The sequence below is a fragment of the Podarcis liolepis genome (assembly GCF_965112155.1).
Source record: "Podarcis liolepis genome assembly, chromosome: 2".
In the NCBI taxonomy this organism is placed as follows: Eukaryota; Metazoa; Chordata; class Lepidosauria; order Squamata; family Lacertidae; genus Podarcis; species Podarcis liolepis.
Window position 1 is genome coordinate 88,272,664 of NC_139555.1, and position 12,101 is coordinate 88,284,764.

Genomic DNA, 12,101 nt, shown 5'->3' on the forward strand with positions numbered 1-12,101 from the left:
AAGAAGACAGGGAAGTTCCTTTGTGCAAGTGAAAGCCTGCTGTGCAAACGGAGCCAACATATGTAGATTGTGCAGTGATATTTTCTAGCGTGGGACTGAAACAGTCTGAGTAAATGTGTGCTTCGAAGGAGGTAACACTGAGTTCAGTGGGACGTACTTCCTTACATAAAGGGCTGCTGACCAAATGGGATTTCTGGATCTTCAGGTGGCAGAAAGATGGTCCTTTAGAAATGACATTTTGCACAGCAAACAGACAATTTTTTATTATATTTGAAATAATTTGGTGATCCATATGCAGGTTTCATTCCATGCCCCACATGTAAATTGGCTGACAGTTCAATGCCTGCAGAATATTCCAAAGGCATTTAAGCTTGGAGGGGGTAGAGAGTGTCAATTCAGCAGCGTACCCTGGTGATCTTTGAAAAGAGGATCCAGCATCTCTGTAAACAGACAATGGACTCAGGAAACAGGCAGGCATCCAGTGAAACAGAGCAAACAAACATCCTGCCAGGATGCACCAAATTCAACAATACTGCACAACTTTGTGGCTGCAAAACTACCATATTTTTCGCTCTGTAAGACGCACTTTTCCCCTCCTAAAAAGTAAGGGGAAATGTGTGTGCATCTTATGGAGCGAATGCAGGCTGCACGGCTTTCCCTCTCTGTGCAGTGTCCCTTCAGCAAAGCGGGAGGAGAAATGGAAGGGGCTCCGCTTCTCTTGCTGCTTTCCTGAAGGGGCGCTGTGCAGAGAGGGAAAGCTGCCCAGCGCCCCTTCAGTGAAGTGGCAGGAGAAACGGAGCCCCTTCCATTTCTCCTCCCGCTTTGCTGGAGAGGCGCTGAGCAGAGAGGGAGAGAACATTTTTTTCTTGTTCTCCTCCTCTAGAACTAGGTGCGTCTTATGGTCGGGTGCGTCTTATAGAGCGAAAAATACGGTACGTCCAGGCTCCCAGCGTAGCATAGGTTTTCCCCATTCATTATTCCCCTTACCAGTTAATGAAGTAGTTCTCAAGTTGTGGGGTTTGGATCAAATTTGAAGGTGCTGGAACATTTGGAGGAGGAGGCACAAGTTCCAGGGTGCAAGATTATGAGTCAGGCTGCACCTTGATCTCTCAGAAGCCTGTACCTGGACGGATTGAATGGGAACAAGCCCTTAATGGTTTTGTGTGTGTGTGGTGGCTACTTGTGGGTTGTATGCTGATTTGTGGATATGCAGAGATCCTTGCACACTAGAGGAAGAGGTACATTTGCCTCCACCCCCAAAATCCAGCACCGAAAACGGAGCATAACCTTAGAATGGAGCCCAAATTCAAATGTTGAGAGGCACAAACTAAGCTCATGCATATAATTCATATCACAGAGCACTACAAGTAGGCAGGATTAAAAATCCTGGGCACATAAAAAATGTCCTAACCGGGCACTGAAAACCAAAAAGAATACAATGTCTGTGCCAGTCTGACTGGGGGCAGGGGGGGGGGCATTCCACTGCTGGGAGATCACCACCAAGAAGGCATTGTCCTTTAAGGCTGCATTTTGCAGATGAAACTGAAGAGGGCCTCATCTGAAGAACTAGATGCAACTGGTCACAGATGAAAGAAGCAAGCACTGACAGAGGAAGACCAAGTGATTTATGTTTCCCGTTTCCTTGTTCTTTTTGGACTTTGCATCAGAGGAAATGCATGAATCCCTGCTTTTATTACAGCGTGGAAATAATCATTCACGCTTCTTCCACAGTTCTTCTGCAGCTCGTTTGAACATCTCAAAATTGTTGAGGTTCTTTCCCACACTTTCTCTAGGAAAACTGCTCCAGAAGTCTGATGTCCAACCTAAATTTATGAATGCTGTTTTATAGTCATGAGAAGATACTGTACAAATATATTGTCATCTTTATCCTAAATAACTTCTTTTTTACAATAATTTTTTAAAAATTAAAAAATTGTCCAGTAGCACGTTAGAGACCAACTAAGTTTGTTCTGGGTATAAGCTTTCATGGGCATGCACACTTCTTCACACATGCAGACACCTACACACCAATATACTCCCTGTCGGACTATCTTCTGTATTTGCAGTGATTCCAATCTTTTCATCTATACAAAAAGGCTAAATGCAAGTCTTGGGTTTCCTGGCAGATCTGACTGGACAGATAGTAAAGCTCACTGTAAATTTGTTTTGTTTTGTTTTATCTCATGGAAATAACTTTTTTAATTGATCCCATCCACATATAATAGCATAGATGAGGTATAGAGTTCTTCCCAGAAATGCTATCAATAGCCCATTCTGAAGTTAACCTTTTCCATGTGTACATGCTCACTGATTTACTTCAGATACAATACCACTGTGCCAGGCATTATTTAGGAAAACATTGCCTCTCCTTTGTCTTATAAACTGGGAAAAGGGAAAACATTTTGATAGGCACTTACAAAATTACTTAAGTCTGAGCATCACTTAGTTGGCTATTGCCACTTACCATTCTTAATGGTATTATCTGGGTTTCCCCTGCTATATATTTGTATGCTGCCTTGGTATCTCTGCAGATTAAGGATGCCTAGAAGCATTTTCAGTCAGTCAAGAACTGGCTAAAATATTGCTATAATGGTAGCAATGAAATAGCAATGGGGAAAAAATGGGGAGGGGGGAATGGCTGGTACGTAGTGCTGGTTAGGTACTTACACCAGCGTAATCTCATTCATACTGCTCTTTTATACAGATACTCAGACCCTGCATGGATATTTAGCATTACCATCCCCCTCCTGGTAAGCTGAGTAGCATTAATTTGAATTTCATAGTGGCAAGTCATGGCCAGTGAGGCCTTAGAAGAGACTGCAGACACATTTCCTTGAATGTAAAGACAAAACAGATGGGAAATAACTCTAATGGGCAATTAACAAAACACAACCACCATTAATGTTTAATAAAACTGAGGGATACTAATCATGGCTACCATAGCAACAGTGCGCTAGGGTGGCTTCCTTAATCATCACCAACCATACAGTGTCTTTGGTTTCGTGGAAATATTTCTCATAAATAAAATAAGCAGAATTTGTAGCCAAGGGGTGTAGCAGTGCATGCTGGGAAGAGCCTGACAATGCCTCACATGAACTCATTTTTTGTTGTTGGCGGGGTGCCCTTCATTAGCTGTCTTTTCTGAGACTTGGAATGACCCTGAACAATGTGGCTGCATTACAGGCAAAGAAAGTGTATGTATGGCCTTCTCTGTAATTAAGCAAACTTTGAATATGCAAAGGGTGCTGCAGCCCAATTCTCTTATTTATTTTTTGCACCAGCACCATCTCATTTGGGAGGCTGAATTACTAGCTGCATGAACCAAGAGCATTTTTGTGGCTTAGTATCAAAATTAATTTCTCTTGATACTCTTCCTGTGGCATTAGTTCCCATATTTAATCTGTTTTTGAAATAAATAACCACAGCCGAATTCATTTCAGCGAACTATTTCTTAATAGCTGAGGCTTTTCCTCTGCTAACCTCACCAATCCCCAATTTCCAAGAGGCTGTAATGAATTTGTCTCTGAGGGTATGTTTAGCCCTTGTTAAACAGGGATACTTAATGAGATCACAACAACGTGGGGGTCACCAAGATGATTAGATTAATGTTGGCAGGGTGGGTAATTTATGAAGCAATAAGTAAATGATACAAAAACTTCCCTGACAAGCCATTTGTCACCTTGTCATATGGAAAGTCTGCTGTTGAGGCTGTTTGAGAAGCAAACATGGGCTCTTTAAAGGGATAAGAAAAGAATATATTTCTCCTTGTGCCATAATAAATCTGATAGACAAAGAATAATGCGCAGGAAGCAGGGTGAGTGTATAGCATGGAAGGAACTAATGATCAGGATTCAAGCATTCCAGTTCTATTTTCCAGTGTTCAGAGCTATGGTGCATGTTTTGCCAGGTGTAAGGTCCCAGGTTGCATGCCTAATACCTCCAGTTAAAGGACTGCATGTTTTATGGTTAAGAAGGCAAACTGCTGTTAAAAGTTGACAGTAGTCAGACAGAACAAAGACCCTGTGTAAGTCAACACTATGTCACCATCATGGTGGCTGGAGTTTGCTCCTGAATTCTACACTTGCGTGGGTGCAATATACAGAAACACAGATAAACACACTACATTTCCTTGTGAAGAGAGCTTCTTTCCTCTCATATTGTCCATAGGGCTGGTGGAACTCAAATGGTTCCCCCACTATGCTCCAACCGTACAAATCACCCATTTTCCCCAGTCTTGAAATATTTTCTTAGCTTTAAATGCATTGCGATGTCTGATTTCCCTCATAATGAATTCAATCTTAACTTTTAATATCAGTTCTGTGACTTGTGCTTTTCAATCTTCAGTCTTTGCCTATCCATGTGCCTCTTGCTTACATAGCTGATCCCAAGATAATAATGGGGTTCATTTTTTATACAGAGATTTTATTAAGACGTTCTGGCAGCCTGATTAAATAATCTGGCGGTAGTGGCATAGTAGTGGATTGTTCCTTATTTTTATTTTTTTTAAATTGACCCTGTGGAGATTCATGGAGTGGAATCTTATAGATACTATTCAGGGAATAATGATAGCCCGAGAAAATGTACAGGGGGAGGAAGGCCCTGATTTGCCTTCTCCCCGCTGTAGCAGATTATACTTTAAAAGAGAGATCTTCTGAATCTTCCGCCATTTTGTCTAGCTTGGCCCTTAACACCTGATCAGTGTGAGGTATGAAGCCATGGTTTCACACAGTAGCCTCACCCAGCAGGAGCACGAACCCTATTAACTATCAAAAGTTATATAGAAAAGTAGTAAGAAGTAAGAAAAGTAATAACAGTAAGGAAATGTATTGTGAATACTGGCTAAAGCACACTAAAAACAAGCCTGCTTAGATAGAATCATTCAGGACACAGTGGTACAGTTGGCTAACTTGTGGCATTCAGCACTTAGAAAGGTGTGTGCTGTTATATAAAATCTACAAATAGGAGTTCAGGATTTCAGCTGAGTGTCACTGCTTACTGTGAAATAGCCGTGCTTTACTCACTTTTACAGGGTATCTGTGTAACATCATAATCACAACATACTCCACTCATGTTTTCCATGTTCAGCTTCCGTTGCCCCATTTGATTTTAAAACACACACACACACACAATGGAACAGCGGCACACTTTCCCCTGTGGTGCAAACATTCAGTAGCTTTCCTGGCTGGTTACGACCTATTTCTCCCCCCATCCCTGTTACAGATTCCCAAAATATTGCATATTTAATTATGCTGGAGAAATGTCTATTCCCGCAACAAAATTTCCAGAAGAACTGTCTGCTCATTGCATTATAAACAGATAATCTGAAAATGCCCTATATCATTTGACCCACTGGTAGAAGTTAAGCAGGTGTTTGGTTAATGTGAGCCGGGTTATGAAGCAGGCGAGTGGTAAAGCCGCCACTCCGCCACATGACAAATCCTCCCACCCACTTCCATTTGGTCCTTTCAGGAATTTGGCAATCAGACTGTTCCCCAGATAGTTCATCAAGTTGCTCCTTCTAGTGGACCTAGAATACCAGTGAGACTTGCAAGGTATGTTGCAAGTAATTGACTTTGTCTTTGTCTTTCTCTTTGTACAGATGAATGATGTTCTGCTGTATACGTATCCCCAGAAGGATGGCAAGTATCGCCTGAAGAACACCTTGGCTGTGTCTGGCATGAGGGTAACGTGAACACCCTCTCTTTTGTTTAGCACTGCATTTTTATCCAGCTGGAAGCCTTTTAGTTCTCTTTGGCTGGAAAGGAGGGAGAGGCGTTTTATCTTCAGGTTATCTTTGTTTGCTACAGGAGCTAAAATGAGAAAAGTATTTGAAGCACAGGAATTTAGAACAAGTTCAGCAGCAGTGGGCAGGGATGTTAATAAAGTCCTAATGAGGCAGTTTCCAAAGAGGCTGGTCCTGAATAATGTAAATCAAAATTGATTTACTATCTAGTCAGGATTCCCTTAGGTTCTCTTTGCAGCTACTGAGAGTTGCTTTAGCTAGGGGTTAATGTTGGAGCACTAACAAGAAGCCCTCCTCCACATCAACAAGTAATGGAGCAATGTGCTGTTGGACGTGGCAGCGTAAGAAGTTTTGGATCAATTTAAATTAATATGTTTCTGAAGAATGTGAAAATTATTCATTGCACCTGTGCCTCCCCAATTTTTTTTCTTTAAGAGATTGGTGAGAGGGCAGAGTATTTGCCTGATTTGTGAAGTATTCAGAACATTTTAAATTTAAACAACAGGGAAAGGCCTGTGATATCGGTTTAGCTTAATTTCTCCACACTGCCTAGAAAGCTGCTGTCCGAAGCCTTGCTGAATGGATCCAAACCTTCAAATGTCTATTATTCTTTTTCATCCTTTAAGAACATTCACTTTTCCACCATCTCAATTCCAGAGAGTGGGATCCAGTGGACCAGGTGGTCTTGACCTGGCATTGTAGCCGACTAAGTTCTACTCTACCTATTTGAATTAAAACACCTTAGCGATGTCTGCTGATTTCAATGAGTGTGACTAAAATAGAGTTCAACCCTTTGTTCCTCAGCTTCGGTTTCCCATTCATAACATGGGAATAAAGATCTGCTGGTGTGCTCTTTGGAGGCTCGATCTGCTGCTTCCCCAGTAGTCCCCCCCCCCAATTCTGCCTTTACAGAGGCCTCTTGGTGAATATGAAGCACTGCTGGTCTTCTCCCACATTTGTAGATCTTTATTCCCGCCCCCCTTTGTTCCTGATGTAGACCTTCACTCGCAAAGCCATTTTGAGGTTTGCCTCAGGTGCCAAAATGTCTTGGTCTGGCCCTGCAGCTGCCTGAGGTGATGCATTGCTCCCAACAGAGTACAAAGGCTTTCACTCATTCCACTGGCCTTCCTCCTGTGTTTACTCGGTGTTATGTTTGGAGTTGGGATCCTTGAATAATAGGCAGGGAGGGTTTTATAATGTAGCATCTGATTGGCCATTGGAGCCATCCAATCTGGCTCCAGAAGGGAAGTTTGAACTAGCCTATCAGGTGTGACCTTGGGTGTGAATAAAGGATATATAGCTTGGGTTTGGGAGGGGCCAGCCAGGTGACACACCCAATGACTGACTGTTTTTACCAGCACACTGAAAAAAACTCCATGAAACCTATGGCTGTTCTCTTGAGTATATTTTACTTGGCATGTCTCCTTGGAAAATCCATCACTTAGTTTTATATTATGTGAACACCTCAGAAAGCCTGTCTGTGTTGATGGGCACTTTGAGACCTTCTTGGGAACCAGAGGCCACCACGTTGCCCCAGCTCTATGACAAAAGAGATTTAAGTGTCTGCATGCTCTGGGCATGGATGGTTTTTAACAGATTTCCTTCCTACCTACAGACAAATGTCATTTGTTTTTAGGTTAGCCGTCCAGTGACAGAAAAGGCGCAAAATGTCCTGAAGATCGAATACGCTGAAAATTGCTTAACTCTATCGGCAAGGTAAGCCATATCATAGCACTATTTGTTTTTCTGGAAAAAAAATTGACTCCCTAGACGAGTGCAACTGCATCCCAAGACTTAGCTGGCATCTCACTATATTTAAACTCCATTCATATCCATGGTGTCCTAGTGGATAATGGGCAAGTGTTCAACTATAAAGAAGGCATTCATTTTGAACGTATAGCTCAGAAGACATAACTGCCTCAGCCCTTATAATGAGCCAAAGGCTTTAGCTCAGCACTTCAGAAGATCTTAGACAGAGAGCGGAGAGCAGAAAATCTATTTCTAATAGACTCGTGGTCTGTCTCTTGATCTTTCGTAACTTCCCTGCTGTCACGCTTTGCCTCTTTCGCTTCTTATAACTTCACTTGTCATGTCCCTGAGGTAACTGGTGGGCTAATAAAAAGTCATAATTACCTAATTCTGCCTGGTGGGTTTTAGGGCATTTTATAGTGCTTAAATGAAAGAGGAAAGATTATTTTAAAAAAAAATACTGACAATGTAATGGAGGTCTCTGTTTACAAGGAACCTTCCTAATGAATTAACAACTATTAAAACCAAAAAGTGCATTGAGATCACAGGATTGCCGGCAGCACAAATGGAACCTTGCTGCTATTACGGCATCTGGGCTCACTGAAGAAAAGTTTAGGTCTTAGAAAAAACTACATTCATAGGGTTTTGCCTCTATACCCTGTCCACTAGTTCCCTTTACTTCAGTTGGCAAAGAGCATCAGTTCAGGTAGGAATCAGAAGAGCACATGTTTAGAACCACATGTTAGTCAAAGTTATTTTTTCCCTACCTTTGAGCAGTTCATTCTCATGAAGTAGGAATGAATAAGATGCATGAGTTGCAATTAAGCACTGTGAGAAGGAAATAGACAAAAGATTAGAATTGTATCAATGCATGGGTCGCAGGGACCCATTAGAAACAACTTTTAAGAAATCAGATGACCCTTGAAGTCTGCCATAGGCACAGATCAAGACCACGGGGGGGGGGGGGAATCTGTAGGCAGAGCTAGTGGTATATCTGGCCTTGAGATCTCTCTCATCTTTGTTGTGTAGCTGGCTGGAGTTAGCTCTTATGCAGACTGCAAATGAGATTATTTGTGCTTTATCTGTCTGTCAGCCCAACCAGGCAGTGCCCCTGTAACAACGAGACTTTAGATAGTCTTGTAGGAGGCTATTCAGCAAAATTATCTTTAGGCTGCTGTGAAACCCTGCTTAGCATTGAGATTTGTAGGGTCTTCCTTGTGGCTAGTTCCCATGCTGCACTGATGTTTTTTGCTGCCTGCCACAGTACAGTAGCAATCAGGGTCCACGTTTCCACTGTTCTTAAACCAGGAATTGGCAAAATGTAAATCAAGATCAACTGTTGGATCTCTGGGTAATTTGAAGTGAATAGGCAAGGATTTTTGGCTCCCAAACTGTTGAACAAGACCGCAGCAATATGACTCCCCCTCCGTAATTATACCGTTGAAATTGGGGGTAGGGGTGAGAAGAGGTAACCAGAAATGATTTTTGTGTGTGAAAGGACTGTAAGCTTAGTTCAGTTCTGGTCCTCAAAAAAACAAAGTCCATGGCTGAGAATTACTGAATTCTAAGTGTATCTCTTTTGCACTTGGTAAAACAGGGTTCTGCGAAGAAAAAAAAAAATATTGCGGTTTGCTCATCACTTGATATGCAGAGTAAAAAACAAACCAGCTTTCACAATGAGGGCTCAGGAGGCCACAACAATATGATGGTGATGGTGATGATGATGATGATAACAATACATTTATTTTTACCCCACCTATTTTCCTGATGGGACTCAAGGCAGCTTACAGATCAGAAGCAAGATACCTTGGGTGGTACTTTTGGTAGTTTTGGCTTGTGCATCCAGAGCTATGTGCCCTTCTTCATCCCCAGCAAACTACTTACACAGAAAAGATCAGTGCCAATTAACAAAGCAGCAGCCAAGTGTTCTCTCCTCACTTAAGCAATATATCAGTCCAGAAGCAGTTTAATGGAGCAGAAAGCAGATGGGAAGTGTCTGTGGAAGATCAGGCTTTTGTTGGCATATAATCCCTGATCAGATGTTCTGGCTAACTTTGCTGTAGTGCATGCCATCTTGCAAGTAAGGACTTGGGTGCGGGAAGCACGTGGAGAGTAAATAAAGCTGGGAGGCACAGATGCAAGGTGGCGCAAGGTATCTCATCTCATTATGCCTCCGTCCTGGGCCTTCTTCTCACCAGCAGGGTAATTGAGTTTTATAGCAGCTGATGTTTTTCACAGTTAAGTGCTCATGGGGGTGTGGGGATTAAGCCTCAGTCAAGCACCATTGATCAGCTTCTGGTTTTCTTTCACAAAAGATAAACTAGTCTCAGATGTCTTTGCCTGATACCGCACACAAGAGCACAGGCTGGAGAGATAACAGGGGCAATGTTGCAGGCCCAGCACTGATGCTAGTGGTGATTTTATACAGAAACTAAAGAGCAGGTCACATTAAGATGTTGCTGCTGCTGCTGTTAATTTCTATTTTTTGTCCATGCAAACCACAAATTTCCAGGGCTGGTTACAGCAATTTAAAACACAGCACTAAAACCAGTGTAAAACGGATTACAGTCACAAGACCAGGGTGGGTCCTAAAATACATATATCTCAAGTGTCAATTCTTTGTAAAGTTGAGAGACCTCAGAACTGCACACTCACGGAGGAGCAAAGTCACCAGCATCTTGCATGCTTTTGATACAAAATTCCCTCAGTCTAAATTTGGAACGAATGGTTTTTTTGTGTTCTTTTTTTTTTTGCAAAGGGGAACTTAATTTAGCTTCTTGTAATAACCATTGGTCTCATTCCCTGCCAGTGGTTACACCAACCAACCTGCAACGTTAGTAACGTGCAACCCAGCAATACTTTATAAAATCTAGGACTTCTAACCGACTGAAATGCAGAACTCTTCAAATGGCATTTCACATGAGACTAGAAAGAAGCTGGAATGCAGTGCAGGAGGGATCAGGGGATCAACCCTTTATAGATGCTCTTCAGCTTGATATCTTGGCTCTCCTTTAACCCTCGCCCACTCTTAACTTTCTTAAGGCTACTCAGCCTACAAGCTGCAATTTCTGCTTCAGGCACTTGCTCTCTCTCAACTTCAAGACAGAAGGAGGTTTAGAGCACCAGCAAGACAAAACTTCCAATGGAGCAGGTTTTTGTGACCACTGAGCCATTTCCTCACAACTAGATGAGAGGGCAGGAAATTCGTAATTAGATCGCCCATGTTTTTAGAAAAAAGCAAATGCAGTTTTGCTGGGAAGGGGATTCAGCTCTGATCCCTGGCAATGGAGGAGAGGGGTCCTTAGGGCTCATCCAGGCAAACCCCCGGTTTAGCACTGAATTGAACCAACAGCAATCAAGTTTCCGCTGTTTGTCATTTGTTCCAATTTAGCGCCAAAGAGCAGGTTTTCTGGGGGAAAGCAGCAGGACAAAGGCAAAGCCACTTGGGTCCAAAACTGCTCAGACCTGTGCTTTCTAGGCATGTGTGGACAAGCCCTTACTTGCACATATTTTTGGTGCTCTAAATCTATTTCTTCACACCCTACCTGCCTGCAGCTACTATTTGCCCTATGGGGGAAAACATACAGATACCCATATGCCAGTTGCAGAGGGCCAATTCCTATTGAAGCCCTGGCAAAGCAGGTGGAATAGTTTTAACTCCCTAAGAATTGCTCTCTGAACGCTTTTCATAGTGCAACAGCGACCTCTAATGACCAGCCTGCAGAAGTATGGGCTTATTGCTCTTGCATGCAACTTTTGGGGTTGTCATTTTTTGCAGCCTTGACATGTCGTTGCCATCAGAAATGTATTTTCCCCCAGGGAAATCCAGCAAGTATTTTTGTAAAACAAAAATGTGTCTTCTACGACGCGTTTGTTGTTGTTGTTGTTTAATTGACTCGTTTGTGACATCTCCATAACCCATTGCAAATTAAGACACATTTCGAAGCACCCCAGATCAGTGCAGATTTCCTCTGCTGAAGGGCACATGGACAGACTGCCATGATTGGGAGGGCTTTGCATGACCTCCGTGGACAGCCAGAAGAAGAGCAAGGGGAAAGGAATCTTAAGGACAAAAACCTGCCGTTAAGAAACAGGATGCCCAACTCTGACCAAGTTGCTTGCATTTCTCTCCACAGCTCATGCTCTGAAAGGGATGAGTGGTACAGCTGCATCAGTAGATGTATCCCGGATGACTACAGAGTTCACACTACAGCTGCCTTTCACAACAGTGTTGAAGTAAGAGCATGTTCCAGTGGCTTGTCTGAGGTTTAAGAAAACCCTCCATGAGCTAGGGTCTTCCCTTGCATGTGAAGAAAGGCTCCAGCAGATTGAGTGGACAAGACCAATAGTGGGTCCAATGGTCAAGAAGGAGGTTTTCTGCACGTACTGTAGAGAGAAGTGAGAGGCAGATGGGGCTTGTCAACCTGGGAAAGTAGCTCACCTAGCACAAGGAAAACTCTGATGATAAACCTTGCAGGTTATCTTTGGGAGAGTAAACCCTACACAAATTCGGAGTGCAGTCCCTAAAACAGTTGGGTGGCGCCTTGTACGCCTCCTTCTGGCAACTCCTGCAGCCAAGCTGGTGTCAAACGTATTGCTCTGCTTTCCT

At 42.8% G+C, this 12,101-nt stretch overlaps 1 protein-coding gene and 1 long non-coding RNA gene across 13 annotated transcripts in view; one reads left to right on the forward strand and one right to left on the reverse strand.

The window, feature by feature from the left end:
- Nucleotides 1–12,101, forward strand: part of FGD5 (FYVE, RhoGEF and PH domain containing 5) — a 133,991-nt gene that overhangs the window by 113,435 nt on the left and 8,455 nt on the right. For all 12 annotated transcript variants that reach the window (XR_014522906.1, XR_014522907.1, XM_083491049.1 and 9 more), the window contains exons 13-15: nucleotides 5,600–5,683; nucleotides 7,380–7,459; nucleotides 11,629–11,728. Coding sequence is in view for 10 of the 12 variants with exons in the window: in XM_083491049.1 (XP_083347175.1) it covers nucleotides 5,600–5,683; nucleotides 7,380–7,459; nucleotides 11,629–11,728 (264 nt within the window). In the remaining 2 variants the exon portion in view is untranslated. The remainder of the gene's footprint in view (nucleotides 1–5,599; nucleotides 5,684–7,379; nucleotides 7,460–11,628; nucleotides 11,729–12,101) is intronic.
- LOC310702090 overlaps nucleotides 1–12,101 on the reverse strand; it is a 117,597-nt gene that overhangs the window by 76,924 nt on the left and 28,572 nt on the right. The window lies entirely within an intron of this gene.